Source organism: Eleutherodactylus coqui, chromosome 5 (genome assembly GCF_035609145.1).
Source record: "Eleutherodactylus coqui strain aEleCoq1 chromosome 5, aEleCoq1.hap1, whole genome shotgun sequence".
NCBI lineage: Eukaryota > Metazoa > Chordata > Amphibia > Anura > Eleutherodactylidae > Eleutherodactylus > Eleutherodactylus coqui.
The window spans coordinates 9,444,580-9,467,579 of NC_089841.1; the positions used below are offsets into that span (position 1 = coordinate 9,444,580).

Here is a 23,000-nt window from a genome sequence, read left to right on the forward strand (position 1 = left end):
TTTGGGACTATGGTGGAGGGGACATCATGGTTTGGGACTATGGTGGTGGGGACATCATGGTTAGGAGCTATGGTGGAGGGGTATCATAGTTAGGGGCTATGGTGGAGGGGACATCATGGTTTGGGACTACGGTGGAGATATCATGGTCTGGGACTATGGTGGAGGAGACATCATGGTCTGGGACTACGGTGGAGGAGACATCATGGTCTGGGACTACGGTGGAGGAGACATCATGGTCTGGGACTACGGTGGAGGAGGCATCATGGTCTGGGACTACGGTGGAGGAGACATCATGGTCTGGGACTATGATGCAGAAAAGAAGGCTTCGGCAGCATCCAAGGTGCAAATTCAGTATTCAAAATTTTATTTCCCCATCACATATGAACAAGCAAGCAACATTTCGGCCGTGTTGGCCTTTGTCAAGCTTGACAAAGGCCAACACGGCCGAAACGTTGCTTGCTTGTTCATATCTGATGGGGAAATAAACATCATATGTTCTTCGCAGTGACAAGGATCTGGTCACTTGCTACTTCGGCTATTGCATGTTTTATGCCCAGCCCCTGACTAGGGTTTGCAATTTGTGCTGCTGTCGGACCCTTTTTTTATGGTCTGGAACTATGGTGGAGGAGACATCATGGTCTGGGACTATGGTGGAGGAGACATCATGGTCTGGGACTATGGTGGAGGAGACATCATGGTCTGGGACTACGGTGGAGGGAACATCATGGTTTGGGACTATGGTGAAGGGGACACCATGGTTAGAAGCTATGGTGGAGAGGTATCATAGTTAGGGGCTATGGTTGAGGGGTATCATAGTTAGGGGCTATAGTGCAGGAGACATCATGGTTTGGGACTACGGTGGAGGAGACATCATGGTAAGGGACTACGGTGGAGATATCATGGTCTGGGACTACGGTGGAGGAGACATCATGGTCTGGGACTACGGTGGAGGAGACATCATGGTTTGGGACTACGGGGGAGGGGACATCATGGTTTGGGGCTATGGGGGAGGGGACATCATGGTTTGGGATTACCGTGGAGAGGACATCATGGTTTGGGACTATGGTGTAGGGGCATCATGGTTTGGTGCTATGGTGTGGGGACATCATGGTTTGGGACTATGGTGGAGGGGACATCATGGTTTGGGACTATGGTGGAGGGGACATCATGGTTTGGGACTATGGTGGAGGGGACATCATGGTTTGGGACTATGGTGGAGGGGACATCATGGTTTGGGACTATGGTGGAGGGGACATCATGGTTTGGGACTATGGTGGAGGGGACATCATGGTTTGGGACTATTGTGAAGGGGACATCAGGGTTAGAAGCTATGGTGGAGGGGTATCATAGTTAGGGGCTACGGTGAATGAGACATCATGGTTTGGGACTACGGTGGAGGGGACATCATGGTTTGGGACTACGGTGGAGGGGGCATCATTGTTGATGGCTATGGAGAAGGGAACATCATAGTTGGGCGCTATGGCGGAGGAAACATCATGGTTAGGGGCTATGGTGGAGGGGTATGATAGTTAGGGGCTATAGTGGAGAGGAGTATCATGGTTTGAGGCTTTGGTGGAGAGGAGCATTTATGGTTGGAGGCTATGCTGGAGGATTGGTGGCTATGCTGAAGGAAACATCATGGTTGGGGCTCTTTGCTTCTTCAAGGCCTGGAAGTCTTGTGATAATTGAGGGGACAATGTATCCTCGGGTGGATCAGGACATTTACAGGAGATGTAAGAGCTGTTCAAGACCGCAAGATGAAGAGATGTTGGATGATGAAACAAGATGATGACCGAAAGCACAGAAGTAATCAACTAAAGAACAGTGGAAGAAGTTTTGGGTGTTTTTGAATAGCCGAGTCAGAGTCCTGACCTTATTCCTATGGAGATGCTGTAACCTAACCCGAAGAAGACTGTGTACAGAAGGCATCCCAGAAATACAGGTTTATTCAAAAAGAAGGAGCAGATTTGGGGATTTAATTACAAACAGGCTGTAAGAAAGGTCCACAATCCACCATCACTGCATAGAGGAAGGTTCCAGTCTCTTTTCGACATACCAGTAAGTTTCATTTTCTGCCCCACCTCAGCGTTGGAGTCTCGTTTACATGAGACATGCAGACGACAAGCGCTTTTCGGTTTGTATATGGAACCAAATTCAACAAATATTCCGTGCCACTTGTAAATTTGCTCGTGACGAGACGGCTGTTTTTGGAATCCACTCCAGAATGCTTGTTGCTCTTGATGAATGGATTCACACTTAGCAAACTCCGGCACACAAACCGCTTTCTCCTGCGGCGTGCCGAAAATGGTGAACAAGAAGCAGCGCTGCTTTGTGGCAGAATATGGAACCTACTGGTAAGTCATAAAAAACGTTGAACCCTCCTCTTCGCAGTGACGTCACATTGTGTTCCTCTCTTTTGTAGTTTGTTTGCAATTAAATCCCCAAATCTCCTCCTCCTTTCTGAACAACCCGGTAACGCATCACACCGTTGTACAAACCTTATCTGCTTGTAAGGAAACATTTGGTGGAGGTGATCGCTGATAAAGGCGATCTAAAAGTTATCACATCCCGGATGTCCATGTGTCATTAGTTACATTGTGTTTGTATCCAAGTCAGAATTATAGACAGACTACAATGTATTAGTAATCAATGCAACAATCCAGAGAATTCCAAGAGGTTCACTAACTTTTTCTTACACCTGTATGCCCTGACATTTTTTCCCCAGTTACTATATTCCTGGGTTTGACCTTTTCATTGGACACTAACAGCAGGCTATCTGGCCAGTATCTATATAAGAACCCCGAAATGCATCAAATCCAGTTGTTGTATATCCTGAGCCGGTCAGAAGGGTTCACTTAACTCTTGAAGGAGGGCAGATGGAAACCACCCTAGATAGTGCTTAGGACTGATGGCGCTCGCCAGCTCCTATAGCGCAGAGCCCGGTACGCATTTTGAAGCCATACGCTTACTTAACATATAATTATACATACAACGCATTTCACAGCTCAATAGGTTGTTGTTAAGAACCAATTAGCTACGAATACATTAACCAGGCTTCGAAACGCGTATTACATGGACTGTGTTTGGACTTCGTGGTTCTCTACATATATGATACTAGATCTGACACTAAGCGTCTACTTCCTATGAAGAGTGAAAAAGGAGGATTTGACAAAATTTTGGAAAAATTTTCAGGACCTTGGAAAATTTGTGTATTGATTCATACCGGACCGACCACTGAAGCTGGAGGAGTGATTAGTCCTCTCTATTGATAGCTGTAGATGTGGGGTCTCATAACACCCCCAACCACAAATACACAGAGATGACTCCCCTGCAGAGCCCGTCCGCCCACACGGCCCCCCTACAATCATCATATTCGGCCATGAGACATTCTGTGCGGTAGTGAGACCAGCGCCACCCCCTCCTGTTGTTTGGACACCATGAAATTAAGGAGAAAGTCTCAAGAAATGTATGAAAAGTTTTCAGATGAAACGGGACAATAGTTCGGAGTTCATAAGAAAAGTGTTCGTTAAATCCGAGACGCTCGGAGTAGCGCCACTGTCCCTTCCACTCCCCCGGCGGAGCGTTGCACCGGAAACTTTAAAACTTTATATTCTTTTCCTGTGGTATCAAATTAAAGATAAATTTCCTCAGAAGTTTTAACCAAAAAATTTCAAAAAATTACAATGCACAAAATTCGGTCATTTGGCAAAAAAAAAAAATGTAAAAAGGCGCCAACGGTAGAATGAAGATTATGGAAGGTTATGGGTGATATCGTCCTGTGGCTCAGAATATCACGGAAGTTCTGCGTTTACTTCCAGCTTGAATTTTTTAATAATTTTTTCCGGAAAGATGTCAGCGTTGAGCGTTGACCCGGGAAGCACAGCATGGTGGGAAAGAAACGTTAGCAGTTGCGTCTTTGGCATGGCGGTATAGCTGTATGATCCCCATGACGATCGTAGCGTCCCATCAACCAGAGAGTCTCTATTGAGTCTGTGGCTCCTCCCACGGCGATGCTGTGCGGTTTGTGGTTTTGGTTTGCTCTCCTTGTTTTGGCAGCTGTGTTTCTGTTTGTACATCTACAATGTATCACGGTACAGTCGCTTTGTTTTTCTCGGCACCGCGTCGCTGAGCCGCGCCAGGGCTCCGCTCTCAATTGGATTTGTCCATTGCTCCAAAGAAAGAAGAGATATTTCTTAACCAATGAAGATAACATGAAAATAAGTCGTATCCTCCGTAACATGTGCAAAATAGAGAAAAAATATTGAAATACTTTATGTAGGAATGCAGCTGAGGAATCTGGGAAGAGAAGAGAGAAGGTCGGTGAGGTCATGGCGGGAACATTGTGACATATGTAGTGTCATGTGACAGTTTATAGGCTATGCAAATGAGAGGTAGAACAAAGGCTCTGCAGCTATTATAAGGCAGCTGTCCAATTGGTGGTGATGCAGAGCCTTTGTTTCATCTATATTTGCATATCCTATTTCCCAGAGGAACTTGCATGAACTATAAGTCTCCTCCCACCTATTTGCCGCTCTCCACAAGGAGAAACAGTACTTCTCCAGACCTGTTTTATGTGTTCACATGTATCAGAAACGGGACAAGAAAAAATAAACTGTACTAAAGGGAGCAAAACTGATAATATATTCACAAGATCGATGATAGGCTTCTAATTGGTGGAGGTCCAACTGCTGGGACACCTAGTGATTCCTGAAAACAGCTCTCTGAATGCCCCATATGAGGGAGTGGTGGTCAGGCATGCGCTATTCAGAAGGTGATTCAGAGGGGTCTTTCTAGGGAGCGCTGGGGGTCCCAGGGGTTGAATCTTAGTGCTCAGACATTTATTTCATACACTGCGTAGAGATGATTAAAATGGCTTTGGTGGTAAAACCCCTTTAACCCCTTCCTGCTATAGGACACAAGTTTATGTCTGGCTAGGAAGGGGTTTTCGTAAATAGATAAAAAACTTATGTCCCATGGATGGCATGGACTCAGAAACCAGCTGACTGAAAGCCAGCCTCCCACTGCAACAGTACCGATCCCCGCTGTTAACCGCATTACATGCCGTGATCAAGGTTGATTGCGACATGTAAGGGTTCATAAAGGGAGGGCGCTCCATCTGTGACGTCATTGGACCTCCAACATGTAACCATGAAGGGCCGATGGATTGTCATGGCATCCTGACACCAGACACCGGCGTCCAGTTCTGCCATGGCCTGCGAACGCTATGAATAGTGATAATATCAAACTACTAACGGCCACTTGACCATGAGTATGTATGTTTGTGTGTGAATGCTTCTCATGCTCCGCCCCTGGTGACATCATCGCAGGTCCTACAGTATATATAAAACACAGAGCCTGATCGACAGAAGAACACAGTTAGGGCTCTTGGAAGGAGAGGACAAAAATAACACACTGAGACTACAACTAAGCCGTTATTATTTCAGACCCAACTCAGCAGTCCTGACTTAAGACACCAACCTACTGCCACCACAAAGATCCAGTGGGCTGAATAACCTGCGGTGATGTCACTGCTGTGGGAGGAGCCATTCTGCAGTTTGGTAGAAAGTACTGTATACTGGATAAGCCGACAGCAGCCACCAGGATTTGTGTGGGTGAAGTCAGGGATCACATGACCAGGGGCTCATAACTGTACCCAGGAGTCTGCTGAGCTTGGGATGTCTGGAAATCAGGATGGATGTACCACAGCTGTGTGTGAATCAGGATGCATGTAGTAGAGCTGTGTGTGTGATGTGTGTGAATAAGGATGCATGTAGTAAAGCTGTGTGTGTGATGTGTGTGAATCATAATGCATGTACCATGTAGTAGAGCTGTGTGGCACATTGGCCATCAGAAACACTGGCACTATAATTTACTAATAAATACTAGTAATATCAGAGCGATCATAGCTTCGCAATTTCAAGTCCAAAACAAGGACATAAAAACTAAAAAAATAAATAAACATGGTAAAAATATGTAAAAGAATAGCAAAAATGCGCCCCTTTAACTAAGGGATTAAAGGGGTGCATAAAGTTTCATATACTGAGTTTCACAACCTTCTAATATACTTTATGCTTCACTTCTTCCCCATGTTAAAGAATAAGAGCAGCCTTGCTTATATCCAAAACCTGAATACTTAGTCCTGATCCGATAGCTCTCATCCACATTGATACATTGTAACAAACCCTCAGCTTTTGGAGCTAACAGCCTGCTCACAGAGGATTGGCTATACTCCTACGCTGTGTGAGTAGGACCAGGTTGGGGTGGATTTTTAGCCTCTAGATGTAAACTAGAAAGCTCATGTTCACAACAAGCAGAAGATGGCCGACCGCCCCTTTAATGACGTCCCGCTACAATGAGATCAGATATCTTACCACATAAGCAGAATCCCAACCGGAACCAGTAACAATACGGAGATCAAGGATACTCTGATGGCCGCTGATGCAACTGTAGGTTCTGGGTCACATGGCTTGGTGCTTGGAGGTGCTACGTAAGTCGTCGTTGTTGTAGTCGTGATTGTCGTTGTTGTCTCTGAAAGGAAGGGGTGGATACATTTAGGTTGTTATCTGCGGGCCGCTCATTGGGGAGAACAGGATATAACACACAAATCATAGGACCAATCACTGATGAGAGTGTTGACAGTCAGGACCAGTCACTGATGAGAACAATAACTGTTCAGACCAATCACGGATGAGAGTAATGAGAGTCTAGACCAATCACTGATGAAACCAATGACTGTCCAGACCAATCACTGATGAGACCAATAACTGTCCAGACCAATCACTGATGAGAGTATTGAGAGTCTAGACCAATCACTGATGAAACCAATGACTGTCCAGATCAATCACTGGTGAGACCAATAACTATCCAGACCAATCACTGATGAGAGTAATGAGAGTCTAGACCAATCACTGATGAGACCAATAACTGTCCAGACCAATCACTGATGAGAGTAATGAGAGTCTAGACCAATCACTGATGAGACCAATAGCTGTCTAAACCAATCACTGATGAGAGTAATGAGAGTCTAGACCAATCACTGATGAGACCAATAGCTGTCTAAACCAATCACTGATGAGAGTAATGAGAGTCTAGACCAATCACTGATGAAACCAATGACTGTCCAGACCAATCACTGATGAGACCAATAACTGTCCAGACCAATCACTGATGAGAGTAATGAGAGTCTAGACCAATCACTGATGAGACCAATAGCTGTCTAAACCAATCACTGATGAGAGTAATGAGAGTCTAGACCAATCACTGATGAGACTAATAGCTGTTTAAACCAATCACTGATGAGAGTAATGAGAGTCTAGACCAATCACTGATGAAACCAATAACTGTCCAGACCAATCACTGATGAGACCAATCACTGATGAGACCAATAACTGTCCTGACCAATCACTGATGAGAGTATTGACAGTCAGGACCAATCACTGATGAGACCAATAACTGTCCAGACCAATCACTGATGAGACCAATAGCTGTCCAAACCAATCACTGATGAGAGTAATGAGAGTCTAGACCAATCACTGATGAGACCAGTAACTGTCCTGAACAATCACTGGCGAGCGTAATGACAGTTTAGATTAATCACTGATGAGACCAATGACAACCCAAATGACTTGCAGATGAGACCAATCACCACTGCCCAGACCAATCGCTATCCATACCAATCACAGTTGAGACCAATCACAATCCAGAGTAATCATTGTGCCGACCAATCACAGTCCATGTTACAGCAGTGGACATGGATCTGCTGTGTATGTAAAGTGATTTGACTTGGGGTTAGATCTAGGGGCAGCACCTAGGGATCCTCAGTTTTCACCCTTTAACCCCACCAATCAGGATGTGAACTTTGCTGCAGGAAGCTCCAGACCGCTAATACAGAAATAGTCTTGGTTAAGAGGCAGCTGATGCAAGTTACTTAGGTAAACCATAAGGTGGTACCGAAGGGTGTAGATAGAGTTGTAGTCAAGGAACAAAGCCGAGGCCAGGACAGGCAGAGGATATGTGGTCAAGGAGCAAGCCCAAATCAGTAGAGGAGAAAACTGGAAAAGCCAAATAGGACAAGCATGGGTCAAACCAGGAAATCAGACAGAAATGCTATAGCACCTTCGCACAGTTGGAGTGTAATTGCTTAGGCACCCTCCAAGTGGGTATGGCTCCTTAAAGGAGTTTTGGAGGCAAATACTATCTATCCTCAGTGTAGGTCATCAACAGTTGATCACCAGGAATCCGTTGCTTGTAATCCATGACCCGCTGTCAGTGCACTGGGGCTGGACAATGTTATTGGAGACAGAAGCATCGTAGAGGGCTCCACTCTACTGAAATCAAAGGGAGTGTTGCCTCCTATTACACATCTGGCACTCCGGTTCTGGTATCCCAATTGGCAGACTCCTGGCACTCAGCCTATCACCGGCTCATTGTCAGTGCAGTAGGGCTGGTTGAGGTCATCGGGTGGGAGGCGGAAGCATCATAGAAGGTTTTACTTCCACTGAAATCAATGGGGACGCTTCCTCTTATTACACTTCCAGCACTTCGGATCCAACACCAGGGTGGGATCCAGAAGAGTAATGGGAGACAGCTCTCCCATTGATTTCATTGGGAGTGAAGCGCTCTACGATGCTTCCACCTCCGACCATGATGACAATGTCCGGCCCCACAGCACTGACAGTGGGCCAGGCTATCAGCTGATTGCCGAGAATCCTGAATAGCGGATCCTTGGTGATCATCTGTTGATCACCTATCCTGGGGATCGGTCAGCAATATCATTTGCCCAGAAAACCCCTTAAATGGTCTGTAACCCATCTGGATTGGCCGGGGACTATAAACCTGGGTGGTCGGACACACAGTCACCCTTTGGGCAGTGCAGAGAGAGGACGTGGCATGTGCTGCAGGTAAAACGAAGGGCATGGTGCTGGCCATGACCGATGGAAGGATTAGGTAAGAGCTACTGTCAGCAATGACCAGCGGCCATAGCAGTCCAGTAAAACCAATCACCGGTGTGACCATTCACCAGTGAGACCGCCCACTAGATGCGCCGTGACCTCCACAGTATAGAAGATTCCATAAACGGAACTCTAATGTTTTTGTCACTTTTGTTACTTTGTGGTTTTTGCTTTCTTTCCTGGTGAGGTCATCATAAGCTCCAAGTAACTAACGAGCTGGTGAGACCTCCAGATGGTAACGGCGGAGGATGCTGCAGTGCGCCGCTTCCTTCCGTAATGACTTAATAGCCGGGCTGCATTCTCCATTTTTCGCTACTGCACATAGTAAATCCAGTAATCCGGCCGCCGCCCGTCGCGCACTTTATAAATTCAAGGTTTTCTAAGTATATAACGCGACCATCTGCGACGTAAACGCCATCAGTCTTCATTTCTAAGGAGACTTTACATTCCAGGTTCCGTCAGTCATGTCAGCGCGGTGTAATTCATATCGTAAATCCGCCTCCTCCGTCCCCGCGACTCGAACGCACATTCTGCTCTAAATAACAGGATTTTCCCCAATGGCCCGGAGTCAATTACAGAGGAACGCCGATGATAATTATGATCTATGGCTTGTTATAGCTTCCTCCCAGACCGCTCTACTCCAAGCGTCTTACAGTGCGAGCGGCGGCGGCGGCCTGCAGGAGACGCTGTGGCTCTTAAAGGGAAACTTCGTGGTGATAGAATGGCAACCAAACGGTATGAAGGGAAACAAGGACGGACATGTGCGGGGTGAAGAGTGGAGCGAGCGTCGGCAGCGTGCGCCATATCTGTAGACGGGATACAGACTATTACAAAACATCAAGGGATGAGAACGACCTTTTGCTATATTTTACAGAAGGGGCGTGGCCACAGAGGTGGCGCCAACACAACGCATTTATTCAATAACTAGCAATAAAGACCGCTGCGCAAAAAATACAGAAGTCTCTAAAAAACGTTTGTTGGTCATTTCTTTCATGGGGTCCAATTAAAGCGAGATGAAGCAGCCCTTACACACGGATCGTCACGCTCATTATAAAGGCGCACTTTGATCCGGGTTGGATGTTTTTGCGCAGATTTTGCCTCAAACGGCCGAAGAACAGAGCTGCGCTGTAGACTTCTCCGACGGATTTGCGCTTGCCATTACAGCAGCTCCACGTGTGCATTCAGTGGTCACAGGGCGGATTTTACCGCGTGAAGTCAACCTCTAAAAACGGCGCCTTTTTACACGAGGATTTACCCTTATAAATAAGTGTGTGGGATTCCGCTTTAAGACGTAACGTCACAGAAACAAGTGGAAACACGTCAAAAATCCATGCGCAGAATTCACCATTAATAGCGGTAAACCTGCGTGCAGATCCGCGCCAAAAACCACAGCAAGAAGACAAGGTCTTCAGAGGTGGAATTCAAGCAGAAGATTGAAGACAGGGACATTGGGAGGCGTATCGGAGGCGTTTGAACATACCCTCACAATGGGGCATATCCCCATTTATCAAGGTTGGATGAGTTGGGATGGCATGTTTGGTCGCCGCGTCTACTGTTTTGGAGTCTATGGACAGAGATTGATGAGTATCAGACACGGATCGTGCGGGCCATCACCGCTCCTCCTTGTGGAGAGCACCAGGTTGGTGTGGGTAGAGCAATGCTCCTCTGGGAAATAAGGTATGCAAATGGAATTGTAAAAATGCCTCTGCAGCGCCACCTAGTGGAAGGAAGTTTTCAGCGGATCAGTTTCAGTGTGAATCCATATTAGATGAGAAAATCCAGCAATCAGAGCGACTTCCAGTGAGTCATCGGTGCTAGACTAGCCGGGGTCTCACTGGTAATCTGCAGCAACTACCATAAACGGCCTGTCCGCAGGGGCCGATATGCCTGGCGAATGACTTGGGGGTCTCTAATATAGGGGCCGGTCACTGTGTATTGCGTTAACTGGATGCATACTATTTCAGCCATAGGGCATGCAGTACCTCTAAATAGCCTGTGGGGCGCTATTGCATTCTAGGAGACACAGTAAAGTGACTACTGAGCAGGTAACAGGAGTCGGTAATAGTCCTTTTTTTCTCTTCTTATTGCTTTATGGCGCAAAACATCTAAAGACGGAAAACATGTGTTAGAAAGGGAAAAGTGGACTTTTCGGAGCAGATTTCAATGTATCGTCTTGGGAGGTGCTACCCTGCAAGGTCTCAGCCTACACGTGATGCCATTGAGGGTTAAGTGGTCTGCACTATGTGAGGGGTTTCATTATTTGCTCATTAGGCTTTAATTACCCTCTAATACACAGGACAGGGAGGTCAGCCATTGTTTTCCCTCCCCCAGGTGGGGGCTTTAATAGTATCCTGACGGGGGAGGGGGCTTGTGTTCCAGACTGGGGGCCGCGCAGACATGACTTTGATGTGGAGTATTAATAATTAGAATATAATACATAATGTTTATGAGGCCGTCAGCAGAGATCTCGCAGCGAGGCCTCCGGGGGTGGAAGGAGCAGGATTTATTATACACACATTACTGGGATCGGCGACGTTCCCACCGCCGCACACGTCCCATCTGTTCCCTATATGATACATGACATCCCAGCCGTTCATCCCTCCATTAAGTGCAAGCATTTTCCAGGGTCTGATCAGTTACATATGTTCAGTCATGGCTCGCGGCCAGCTCATCATACGTGGTCTTCTTCCCAACGCTTTGTCCACATCATCTACAAACTGAACAAGGATGAATGTACCAAAGTCACAGCCCCTGCGGTTCCTGAGGGGCCCGTGGAAAGGAGGGGCCCAGCTATGCTTCACCCATCAATACTTTTCAATTGGTGGAGAACTAAACCTAATGAATATAACATCAGCAGTAGCCACAGAGAGTGAAAGAAGTCAAAAAGACGAGGTGTCCAGAAGGACATGGAAGAGGAGAGAAGAGGAGAGAAGGAGGATATGGGAGAGAAGAAAGGAGGATATGGGAGAGAAAAGAAAGAGGATATGGAAGAGAAGAGCAGGAGGATATGGAAGAGAAGAGAAGAGAGGGATATGGAAGAGAAGAGAAGGAGGATATGGGAGAGGAGAGAAGGAGGATATGGGAGAGAAGAGAAGGAGGATATGGGAGAGAAGAGAAGGAGGATATGGGAGAGAAGAGAAGCAGGATATGGGAGAGAAGAGAAGGAGGATATGGGAGAGAAGAGAAGGAGGATATGGGAGAGAAGAGAAGGAGGATATGGGAGAGAAGAGAGGGAGGATATGGGAGAGAAGAGAGAGAGAATATGGGAGAGAAGAGAAGGAAGATATAGAAGAGAAGAAGGATATGGAAGAGAAGAAAGGAGGATATGGAAGAGAAGAGAGGGATATGGAAGAGAAGAGAAGAGAGGGATATGGAAGAGAAGAGAAGGAGCATATGGAAGAGAAGGAGGATATGGGAGAGAAGAGAAGGAGGATATGGAAGAGAAGAGAAGGAGGATATGGGAGAGAAGAAAAGGAGGATATGGGAGAGAAGAGAGGGAGAATATGGGAGAGAAGAGAAGGAGGATATGGGAGAGAAGAGAAGGAGGATATGGGAGAGAAGAGAAGGAGGATATGGGAGAGAAGAGAAGGATATGGAAGAGAAGAGAAGAGGAGGATATGGAAGAGAAGAGAATGTTAGGTTGTGCTGCTGTAGCCTTTGGTTCTACAGGTCTCCATAAGCAAAGCTTCACAGGTGTGGGATAATTGAGCTGGCTCGGTGTTGAGTTTCTCCTGCCAGCCAATCCCCACTGGTCTGCTGCATATATATATATATCTTTGCAAGAGGAAGCTGGTATCCCTTCACTCTAGGGTTTGGTTTCCTGCATGCCTTTATATGTGTTATTTGTGTGAACAGTGCCTGTGCAGGTAGCCTGGCATTAGGTGTGGATAGTTATGTTCTGTGTGTGTTCTTACGTTTATTTTCTGTCAGTTTCATGTCAGTTTGTCTTTGCTATGTCCTGCTGGATCGTTTATTATCTCTAGGCTAGTGTGGCCCTTAGGTTCCAGTGCGGGGCCACACTTTATGTTGTCTCCTTGGAGTAGGGACCCGCGAGACAACGAGTAGCCTTGAAGTGGTTTGGCCAATTCATGAAACAATACCTCGCACTTTCATAGCAATTCCATCTGTTATGTGTGCAGGTATGCAAGGTGAGTGTTTTGGTCGTTTGTCAGTCCCTATGTTATGTCTGTTCGTGAGTCCAGTTCCCAGTATGCAGTTCACTATCCAGTTGGTGTTTCATCCAGCGCATGCAGTATGAATGCATTTCCCGTCCTGCGTCTAGCCACCCGTAATTCTAGTTTCCGCATCCATTGTGGCTGCCCGCCGTACCCTGTTCCTGTGGGCAGTCCAGGACAAACGTAACAGAGAAGAGGAGAGAAGGAGGATATAGGAGAGAAGAGAAGAGGAGAGAAGGAGGATATGGAAGAGAAAAGAAGAGGAGAGAAGGAGGATATGGAAGATAAAAGAAGAGGAGAGAAGGAGGATATGGAAGAGAAAAGAAGAAGAGAGAAGGAGGATATGGAAGAGAAAAGAAGAGGAGAGGAGGATATGGAAGAGAAAAGAAGAGGAGAGGAGGATATGGAAGAGAAAAGAAGAGGAGAGAAGGAGGATATGGAAGAGAAAAGAAGAGGAGAGAAGGAGGATATGGAAGAGAAAAGAAGAGGAGAGAAGGAGGATATGGAAGAGAAAAGAAGCGGAGAGAAGGAGGATATGGAAGAGAAAAGAAGAGGAGAGAGGTGGATATGGAAGAGAAAAGAAGAGGAGAGAGGTGGATATGGAAGAGAAGAGGAGAGAGGTGGATATGGAAGAGAAGAGGAGAGAGGAGGATATGGAAGAGAAAAGAAGAGGAGAGAAGGTGGATATGGAAGAGAAAAGAAGAGGAGAGAAGGTGGATATGGAAGAGAAAAGAAGAGGAGAGAAGGTGGATATGGAAGAGAAAAGAAGAGGAGAGAAGGTGGATATGGAAGAGAAAAGAAGGGGAGAGAAGGTGGATATGGAAGAGAAAAGAAGAGGAGAGAAGGTGGATATGGAAGAGAAAAGAAGAGGAGAGAGGTGGATATGGAAGAGAAGAGGAGAGAGGTGGATATGGAAGAAAAGAGGAGAGAGGTGGATATGGAAGAAAAGAGGAGAGAGGTGGATATGGAAGAAAAGAGGAGAGAGGAGGATATGGAAGAGAAAAGAAGAGGAGAGAAGGTGGATATGGAAGAGAAAAGAAGAGGAGAGAAGGTGGATATGGAAGAGAAAAGAAGAGGAGAGAAGGTGGATATGGAAGAGAAAAGAAGAGGAGAGAAGGTGGATATGGAAGAGAAAAGAAGAGGAGAGAAGGTGGATATGGAAGAGAAAAGAAGAGGAGAGAAGGTGGATATGGAAGAGAAAAGAAGAGGAGAGAGGTGGATATGGAAGAGAAGAGGAGAGAGGTGGATATGGAAGAAAAGAGGAGAGAGGTGGATATGGAAGAAAAGAGGAGAGAGGTGGATATGGAAGAAAAGAGGAGAGAGGAGGATATGGAAGAGAAAAGAAGAGGAGAGAGGAGGATATGGAAGAGAAAAGAAGAGAAGAAGAGGAGAGAGGAAGATATGGAAGAAAAGAGGGCTATAGAAGAGGAGAGAGAGAGGCTGAGGAGCACAAAAGAGGTGAGCTTATAAGAGAGGAGATGAGAGAAGAGAAGACTTAAAACTCTATTGTGAAAGGGTTTGTTCCATTGGATTGGCGCATAGCCAATGTGGTACCAACATTCAAAAAGCGATCCTGGAAACTACAGGCTGGTAAGTCTGACTTCTGTTGTGGTTGAAATGTTTGAAGGGTTTCTAATAGATGCCATCCTGGAGGACCTCAAGGAAAATGGCTGTATAAGTTCGTATTAGCATGGGTTTATGAGAGATTGCTCCTGTCACACCAACCTGATCAGCTTCTATGAAGCCACCAGCAAGTAGTTGTGGAGTTAAGATTGACAGGGGGTGATGCCCCCTGAAGCTGATTGGCTGAACAGCTGCTTAGGAAGCAGGTCCTGACAGGCCACAAATTTATACTGCGGCCAGGCAGCCTCTCCCAGTGGCAGACCAGAAGCCGGCCACCCTCCTCCTGATGTCACTGTAAGCTACTGGCCAGTAGGGGGGGCGGAGAGACTGTGAGAGCCAACTGTGAGTCCAGGAGGGATCGCAGTGTGGCGCGGGACACTCCGCTGTGTAGGCGCCGGAGTCAAGCAAGGGGTAAGACACAGGGAGTTCGCCTTCCTCAAGGTGGCAACAGCAGCGCACAGCCCCTCCCGGCGGCAGGCCACAAGCCGGGCACCCTCCTCCTGATGTCAGTGTTAGCTAGCAGGCGGCAGCAGGCGGGCTACAGCACGGGAAGGGGGGAACGACAGATACAGTGAGAGTCGGCGGCACAGTGCAGGAGCAGAAGAGTTATCACAGTGCGGCGCGGGACGCATATTTTGTATTTCAGCCGCACTTTAGTAGCGGTGAGCAATTCCAGGGATCTCATTGGTTGTTGGGTACACCCCCCCCCCCTTTGGAGATGTGCATGAGTGGCCGGCCTGTTAAATAAACAGCAGCATGGCCGTAGGAGGTTTGGCAACTAACCCCAACCCTAACCTTAAACCCTAACCCCAAACCCTAAACCTTAACCCCCCGCGGGTCTCGTGAAGTAGCACTCCTGCACATCTCCAAAGGGGGGTGTGTACCCAACAACCAATGAGGTTGCTGGAATCGCTCACCGCTACGGATGTGCGGCTGAAATACAATATATGCGTGCGGGACACTGGCAGCTAACTCACCTGCCCCTCCGCTTCGGCCCCTCATCCACTCAACAAGCTAACACATAACTGCTACACTGCCACAGGAACGCCAATCGGGAGCTGGGGGTGTGACAGGGGCGTTCCTCCTGTCAAACCCCTAGCTTCCTGGTGGCGTCAAGAAACACTAATACCGAGGAAAGGAGGTGAGGTTATAGGAGAGGAGAGGAAGTGATGTTATAAGAGAGAAGAGAAGAGGTGAGGTTATAAGAGAGGAGAGGAAGTGAGGTTATAAGAGAGGAGAGGAGGTGAGGGTATAAGAGAGGAGAGGAGGTGATGGTATAAGAGAGGAGAGGAGGTGAGGGTATAAGAGAGGAGAGGAGGTGAGGGTATAAGAGAGGAGAGGAGGTGAGGGTATAAGAGAGGAGAGGAGGTGAGGGTATAAGAGAGGAGAGGAGGTGAGGGTATAAGAGAGGAGAGGAGGTAAGGTTCAGAGGAGAGGAGGTGAGGGTATAAAAGAGGAGAGGAGGTGAGGGTATAAGAGAGGAGAGGAGGTGAGGGTATAAGAGAGGAGAGGAGGTGAGGGTATAAGAGAGGAGAGTAGGTGAGGGTATAAGAGAGAAGAGGAGGTGAGGGTATAAGAGAGGAGAGTAGGTGAGGTTATAAGAGAGGAGAGGAGGTGAGGGTATAAGAGAGGAGAGGAGGTGAGGGTATAAGAGAGGAGAGGAGGTGAGGGTATAAGAGAGGAGAGGAGGTGAGGGTATAAGAGAGGAGAGGAGGTGAGGTTATAAGAGAGGAGAGGAGGTGAGGGTATAAGAGAGGAGAGGAGGTGAGGGTATAAGAGAGGAGAGGAGGTGAGGGTATAAGAGAGGAGAGGAGGTAAGGTTCAGAGGAGTGGAGGTGAGGGTATAAGAGAGGAGAGGAGGTGAGGGTATAAGAGAGGAGAGGAGGTGAGGGTATAAGAGAGGAGAGGAGGTGAGGGTATAAGAGAGGAGAGGAGGTGAGGTTATAAGAGAGGAGAGGAGGTGAGGGTATAAGAGAGGAGAGGAGATGAGGGTATAAGAGAGGAGAGGAGGTAAGGTTCAGAGGAGAGGAGGTGAGGGTATAAGAGAGGAGAGGAGGTGAGGGTATAAGAGAGGAGAGGAGGTGAGGGTATAAGAGAGGAGAGGAGGTGAGGGTATAAGAGAGGAGAGGAGGTGAGGGTATAAGAGAGGAGAGGACATGAGGTGAGGAGAGCCAATGAGGTAACGAGAGAGAAGAGAAGTGAGGTTATGAGAGAGGACAAAAGAAGAGGTGAGGCTACACTCACATTCATGGCCTTGAGTACACACCCTATGTGTACCTGAATGCTACATAATATATTGACGACTCTGTATGACTAAACATACATCATCTTGTGTCCGTCTCTGGAAATCATGAAGGTCTGCTGGGTAACTCTGAATGGTGGTTACGTGTTCTCATGGCTACTTCTACCCCATTAACATACATGATCTTGTATTCATTGCTGTGCACACACATCATGAAGCCCGATCACATGCTCTGATCTCCTCTGCTGGTCTAGACAACACTGTCACATCTCCTTTCTACTGACTGGTCCACAAAATAGTCTTAGACCACATATGATCGAGTCCTCAGAGCTACAAACATCTTACCAGTGTCCACGTCTCACACCCACCTGTTTTCTGGGCTTCTGTTGTGATGTACTTGGGCTCCTCAGTCCACGGCGTTGCGTGAGCGGCCACACTCCAGTCACTCCAGGTGCCGATCTCATAGTCCTTGGCTGCCACTTGGATAATGTATTCCTTGCCAGCGTAGGCGTCTGTGATCGTGTGTGACGTCCCGTCTGATAGTTCTACCTGTGCAAAGAGAAAACATAAACGTTACAACACCAACGGCGACTGGTGGACTTCTTACTATAGCAAAAGAGAACACATCATCGGAGAATGACGCCCTGACCGACACTCTTGACACTTCATGTAGAGAGGACTTCTCAGCCGACATCTAATTAACATTGCAGGCAGGATTACACCGAGACGTGCCACCTACATGTAGATAACACAGGATCCACCATTCACAATAGTCACAGCTCACCTCCTCCCCTCCCTGTACAGACAGGATTACACTGAGAGGTGACACCTACATATAGATAACACAGGATCCACCATTCACAATAGTCACAGCTCACCTCCTCCACTCCCTGCACAGGCAGGATTACACTGAGAGGAGACACCGATATATAGATAACACAGGACCCACCATTCACAATAGTCACAGCTCACCTCCTCCCCTCCCTGCACAGGCAGAATTACACCAAGAGGTGGCACCTACATATAGATAACACAGGATCCACCATTCACAATAGGTGATGCCACAGCTCACCTCCTCCCCTCCCTGTACAGACAAGATTACACCAAGAGGTGACACCTATATATAGATAACACAGGAGCCACCATTCACAATAGTCACAGCTCACCTCCTCCTGTCCCTGCACAGACAGGATTACACTGAGAGGTGGCACCTGTATATAGATAACACAGGAACCACCATTCACAATAGTCACAGCTCACCTCCTCCCTCCCTCTCTAAACAGATCAGAACACCCGTAGCAGTCACTAAGTCATGTCCAGACTGTAGCCTGCTATGGTGCAGCTTTCTGCAGTAGAGGAAATCTTTGAGTGCAGTTCACAAGAGCTCAGGCAAGCTGGCCGTCCCCACAATCGAGTACACAAAATACTACAAAAGAACTATAAAAAAACAACAACTTTTAAAAAATAACTAGAAAAACTGAAAATATGTTTTAGTATTTGATTTGTATTAATAGAAAATAATATAGTAATTATATTCTTGTACATAGGGGGCAGTATTATAGTAGTTATATTCTTGTACATAGAGAGCAGTATTATAGTAGTTATATTCTTGTACATAGGGGGCAGTATTATAGTAGTTATACTCTTGTACATAGGGGCAGTATTATAGTAGTTATATTTTTGTACTTAGGGGGCAGTATTATAGTAGTTAAATTCTTATACATAGGAGCAGTATTATAGTAGTTATACTCTTGTACATAGGGGGCAGTATTATAGTAGATATATTCTTGTACATAGGGGGCAGTATTATAGTAGTTATATTCTTGTACATAGGAGGCAGTATTATAGTAGTTATATTCTTGTACATAGGGGGCAGTATTATAGTAGTTATATTCTTGTACATAGGGGGCAGTATTATAGTAGTTATATTCTTGTACATGGGGGGCAGTATTATAGTAGTTATACTCTTGTACATAGGGGGCAGTATTATAGTAGTTATATTCTTGTATATAGGAGGCAGTATTATAGTAGTTATACTCTTGTACATAGGGGGCAGTATTATAGTAGTTATATTCTTGTACATAGGGGGCAGTATTATAGTAGTTATATTCTTGTACATAGGGGGCAGTATTATAGTAGTTATATTCTTGTACATGGGGGGCAGTATTATAGTAGTTATACTCTTGTACATAGGGGGCAGTATTATAGTAGTTATATTCTTGTACATAGGAGGCAGTATTATAGTAGTTATATTCTTGTACATAGGGGGCAGTATTATAGTAGTTATATTCTTGTACATAGGGGGCTGTATTATAGTAGTTATATTCTTGTACATAGGGGGCAGTATTATAGTAGTTATATTCCTGTACATAGGAGGCAGTATTATAGTAGTTATATTCTTGTACATAGGGGGCAGTATTATAGTAGTTATATTCTTGTACATAGGGGGCAGTATTATAGTAGTTATATTCTTGTACATAGGAGCAGTATTAATGTAGTTATATTTTGTACATAGGGGGCAGTATTATAGTAGTTATATTCTTATACATAGGAGCAGTATTATAGTAGTTATATTCTTGTACATAGGAGGCAGTATTATAGTAGTTATATTCTTGTACATAGAAGCAGTATTATAGTAGTTATATTCTTGTACATAGGGGGCACTATTATAGTAGTTATATTCTTGTACATAGGGGGCAGTATTATAGTAGTTATATTCTTGTACATAGGAGCAGTATTAATGTAGTTATATTTTGTACATAGGGGGCAGTATTATAGTAGTTATATTCTTATACATAGGAGCAGTATTATAGTAGTTATATTCTTGTACATAGGAGGCAGTATTATAGTAGTTATATTCTTGTACATAGGGAGCAGTATTATAGTAGTTATATTCTTGTACATAGGGGACAGTATTATAGTAGTTATATTCTTGTACATAGGGAGCAGTATTATAGTAGTTATATTCTTGTACATAGGAGGCAGTATTATAGTAGTTATATTCTTGTACATAGAGGCAGTATTATAGTAGTTATATTCTTGTACATAGGAGCAGTATTATAGTAGTTATATTCTTGTACATAGAGGCAGTATTATAGTAGTTATATTCTTGTACATAGGGAGCAGTATTATAGTAGTTATATTTTGTACATAGGGGCAGTATTATAGTAGTTATATTTTGTACATAGGGGCAGTATTATAGTAGTTATAGTCTTGTACATAGGGGGCAGTATTATAGTAGTTATATTCTTGTACATAGTGGGCAGTATTATAGTAGTTATATTTTTGTACATAGGAGGCAGTATTATAGCAGTTCTATTCTTGTACATAGGAGGCAGTATTATAGTAGTTCTATTCTTGTACATAGGGGGCAGTATTATGGTAGTTCTATTCTTGTACATAGGGGGCAGTATTATAGTAGTTCTATTCTTGTACATAGCGGGGAGTATTATAGCAGTTCTTTTCTTGTACATAAGGGGCAGTATTATAGTAGTTATATTCTTGCACATAGGGAGCAGTATTATAGTAGTTATATTCTTGCACATAGGGAGCAGTATTATAGTAGTTATATTCTTGCACATAGGGGGCAGTATTATAGTAGTTATATTTTTGCACATAGGGAGCAGTATTATAGTAGTTATATAGTTGTACATAGGGGGCAGTATTATAGTAGTTATATTCTTGTACATAGGAGCAGTATTATAGTAGTTATATTCTTGTACATAGGGGGCAGTATTATAGTAGTTATATTCTTGTACATAGGGGGCAGTATTATAGTAGTTATATTCTTGTACATAGGAGGCAGTATTATAGTAGTTATATTCTTGTACGTAGGGGGCAGTATTATAGTAGTTATATTCTTGTACATAGGAGCAGTATTATAGTAGTTATATTCTTGCACATAGGGAGCAGTATTATAGTAGTTATATAGTTGTACATAGGGGGCAGTATTATAGTAGTTATATTCTTGTACATAGGAGCAGTATTATAGTAGTTATATTCTTGTACATAGGGGGCAGTATTATAGTAGTTATATTCTTGTACATAGGGGGCAGTATTATAGTAGTTATATTCTTGTACATAGGGAGCAGTATTATAGTAGTTATAATCTTGTACATAGGAGCAGTATTATAGTAGTTATATTCCTGTACATAGAGGGCAGTATTATAGTAGTTATATTCTTGTACATAGGAGGCAGTATTATAGCAGTTATATTCTTGTACATAGGGGGCAGTATTATAGTAGTTATATTCTTGTACATAGGGGAGCACTATTATAGTAGTTATATTCTCGTACATAGGGGGCAGTATTATAGTAGTTATATTCTTGTACATAGGGGGCAGTATTATAGTAGTTATATTCTTGTACATAGGGAGCAGTATTATAGTAGTTATATTCTTGTACATAGGGGGCAGTATTATAGTAGTTATATTCTTGTACATAGGGAGCACTATTATAGTAGTTATATTCTTGTACATAGGAGGACAGTATTATAGTAGTTATATTCTTGTACATAGGGGGCAGTATTATAGTAGTTCTATTCTTGTACATAGGGAGCAGTATTTTAGTAGTTACTTTCTTGTACATAGGAGGCTGTATTATGAGTTATATTCTTGTACATAGGAGGTAGTATTATAGTAGTTATATTCTTGTACATAGGGGGCATTATTATAGTAGTTATATTCTTGTACATAGGGGGTAGTATTATAGTAGTTATATTCTTGTACATAGGGGGCAGTATTATAGTAGTTATATTCTTGTACATAGGGGGTAGTATTATAGTAGTTATATTCTTGTACATAGGGGGCAGTATTATAGTAGTTAGTGCTGGTGATGAGATTTGATATTAAGTAGTATTGTAACTCATGCTAACTTGCTTGAAAACAAACAGGGAACCCATTGCTGGAATCGGTGCACACGATGATAATTATGATGTAGATTTTGAGCACCTACATCTATAGGATGATACATGTGACATGACATGTGGTGTGATCTTTTATTCCTGACTACATTGTATAGACTCGGGTATGGGGGAGTCTTGTATTGTATTACCAGAAGTTCAGAACTTTTCTACAGACTCTGGATTGAGGGATGGGGTGACAAAGCTGGCAGGGCGGCTGACACAGGACAGACAGAACGATATCCGGCCCAGGTGACTACTATACAATATACATAGTGGCGGTCAGCAGGTCTCGCACACTGCTCTGCTACTATTCAGATCCATAGTGACTGCATCCGGCCCATTCAGCAGCATATTAGGTTTACAGTCCCCCATGTCTATGCTCAGGTCTCCCCTCTGTGCTGTGAGTGTGATGGAGACGAGGGGTCAGCAGGTGAGCTTGTACAGATATATAACCTATGCTATATACTATGCATCTTATGTTATTCTGCACTGTACTCAAAACACTTCTCTCCTATTGGTGGCTGCCCGCAGGGACTTCAAAGTGTCCTGGCAGTGAGAAAACTTACATTCTGCACAGCATATAACTGATGCTCCAGAGCTGCCAGGGGTTCACATAATTAATCTTCTGACAATCCTCACTGTGTCATGATCCAGACTAGGAGGAAAGGCGCCAGAGGAAGTGTGGAGCCCAAAGACTGCTGGATGTTAGGTCCACAGGAGACCAGGGACAGGGCAGCTAAACACACACTGCGGACTTCGGCAATAGACAACTAGAATTTAGGTATGGGGTACAAAACTGACAGACACCACTTACAGGGCCATCACACCACTAGACACCAGGGACAAAGGCATCACACCACTAGACCTTAGAGACAAAGGCATCAAATCACTAGACCCTAGGGACAGAGGCATCAAATCACTAGACCCTAGGGACAGAGGCATCAAATCACTAGACCCTAGGGACAGAGGCATCAAATCACTAGACCCTAGGGACAGAGGCATCAAATCACTAGACCCTAGGGACAGAGGCATCATACCACTAGACCCTAGGGACAGAGGCATCAAATCACTAGACCCTAGGGACAGAGGCATCAAATCACTAGACC

The 23,000-nt window shown here is 44.9% G+C and overlaps 1 protein-coding gene across 4 annotated transcripts in view; it reads right to left on the bottom strand.

The window, feature by feature from the left end:
* Positions 1-460: 460 nt before the first annotated feature.
* Positions 461-23,000, bottom strand: part of CNTFR (ciliary neurotrophic factor receptor) — a 471,005-nt gene continuing 448,465 nt past the window's right edge. For 3 of the 4 annotated variants that reach the window (XM_066602300.1, XM_066602298.1, XM_066602301.1), the window contains 2 exons: positions 17,360-17,540; positions 6,368-6,528 (listed from right to left, as the gene is read on the bottom strand). In XM_066602300.1, coding sequence (XP_066458397.1) covers positions 6,368-6,528; positions 17,360-17,540 — 342 coding nt within the window. Of the gene's footprint in view, positions 4,297-6,367; positions 6,529-17,359; positions 17,541-23,000 lie in introns of those variants that run through there. The other variant, XM_066602302.1, reaches the window with a different exon arrangement.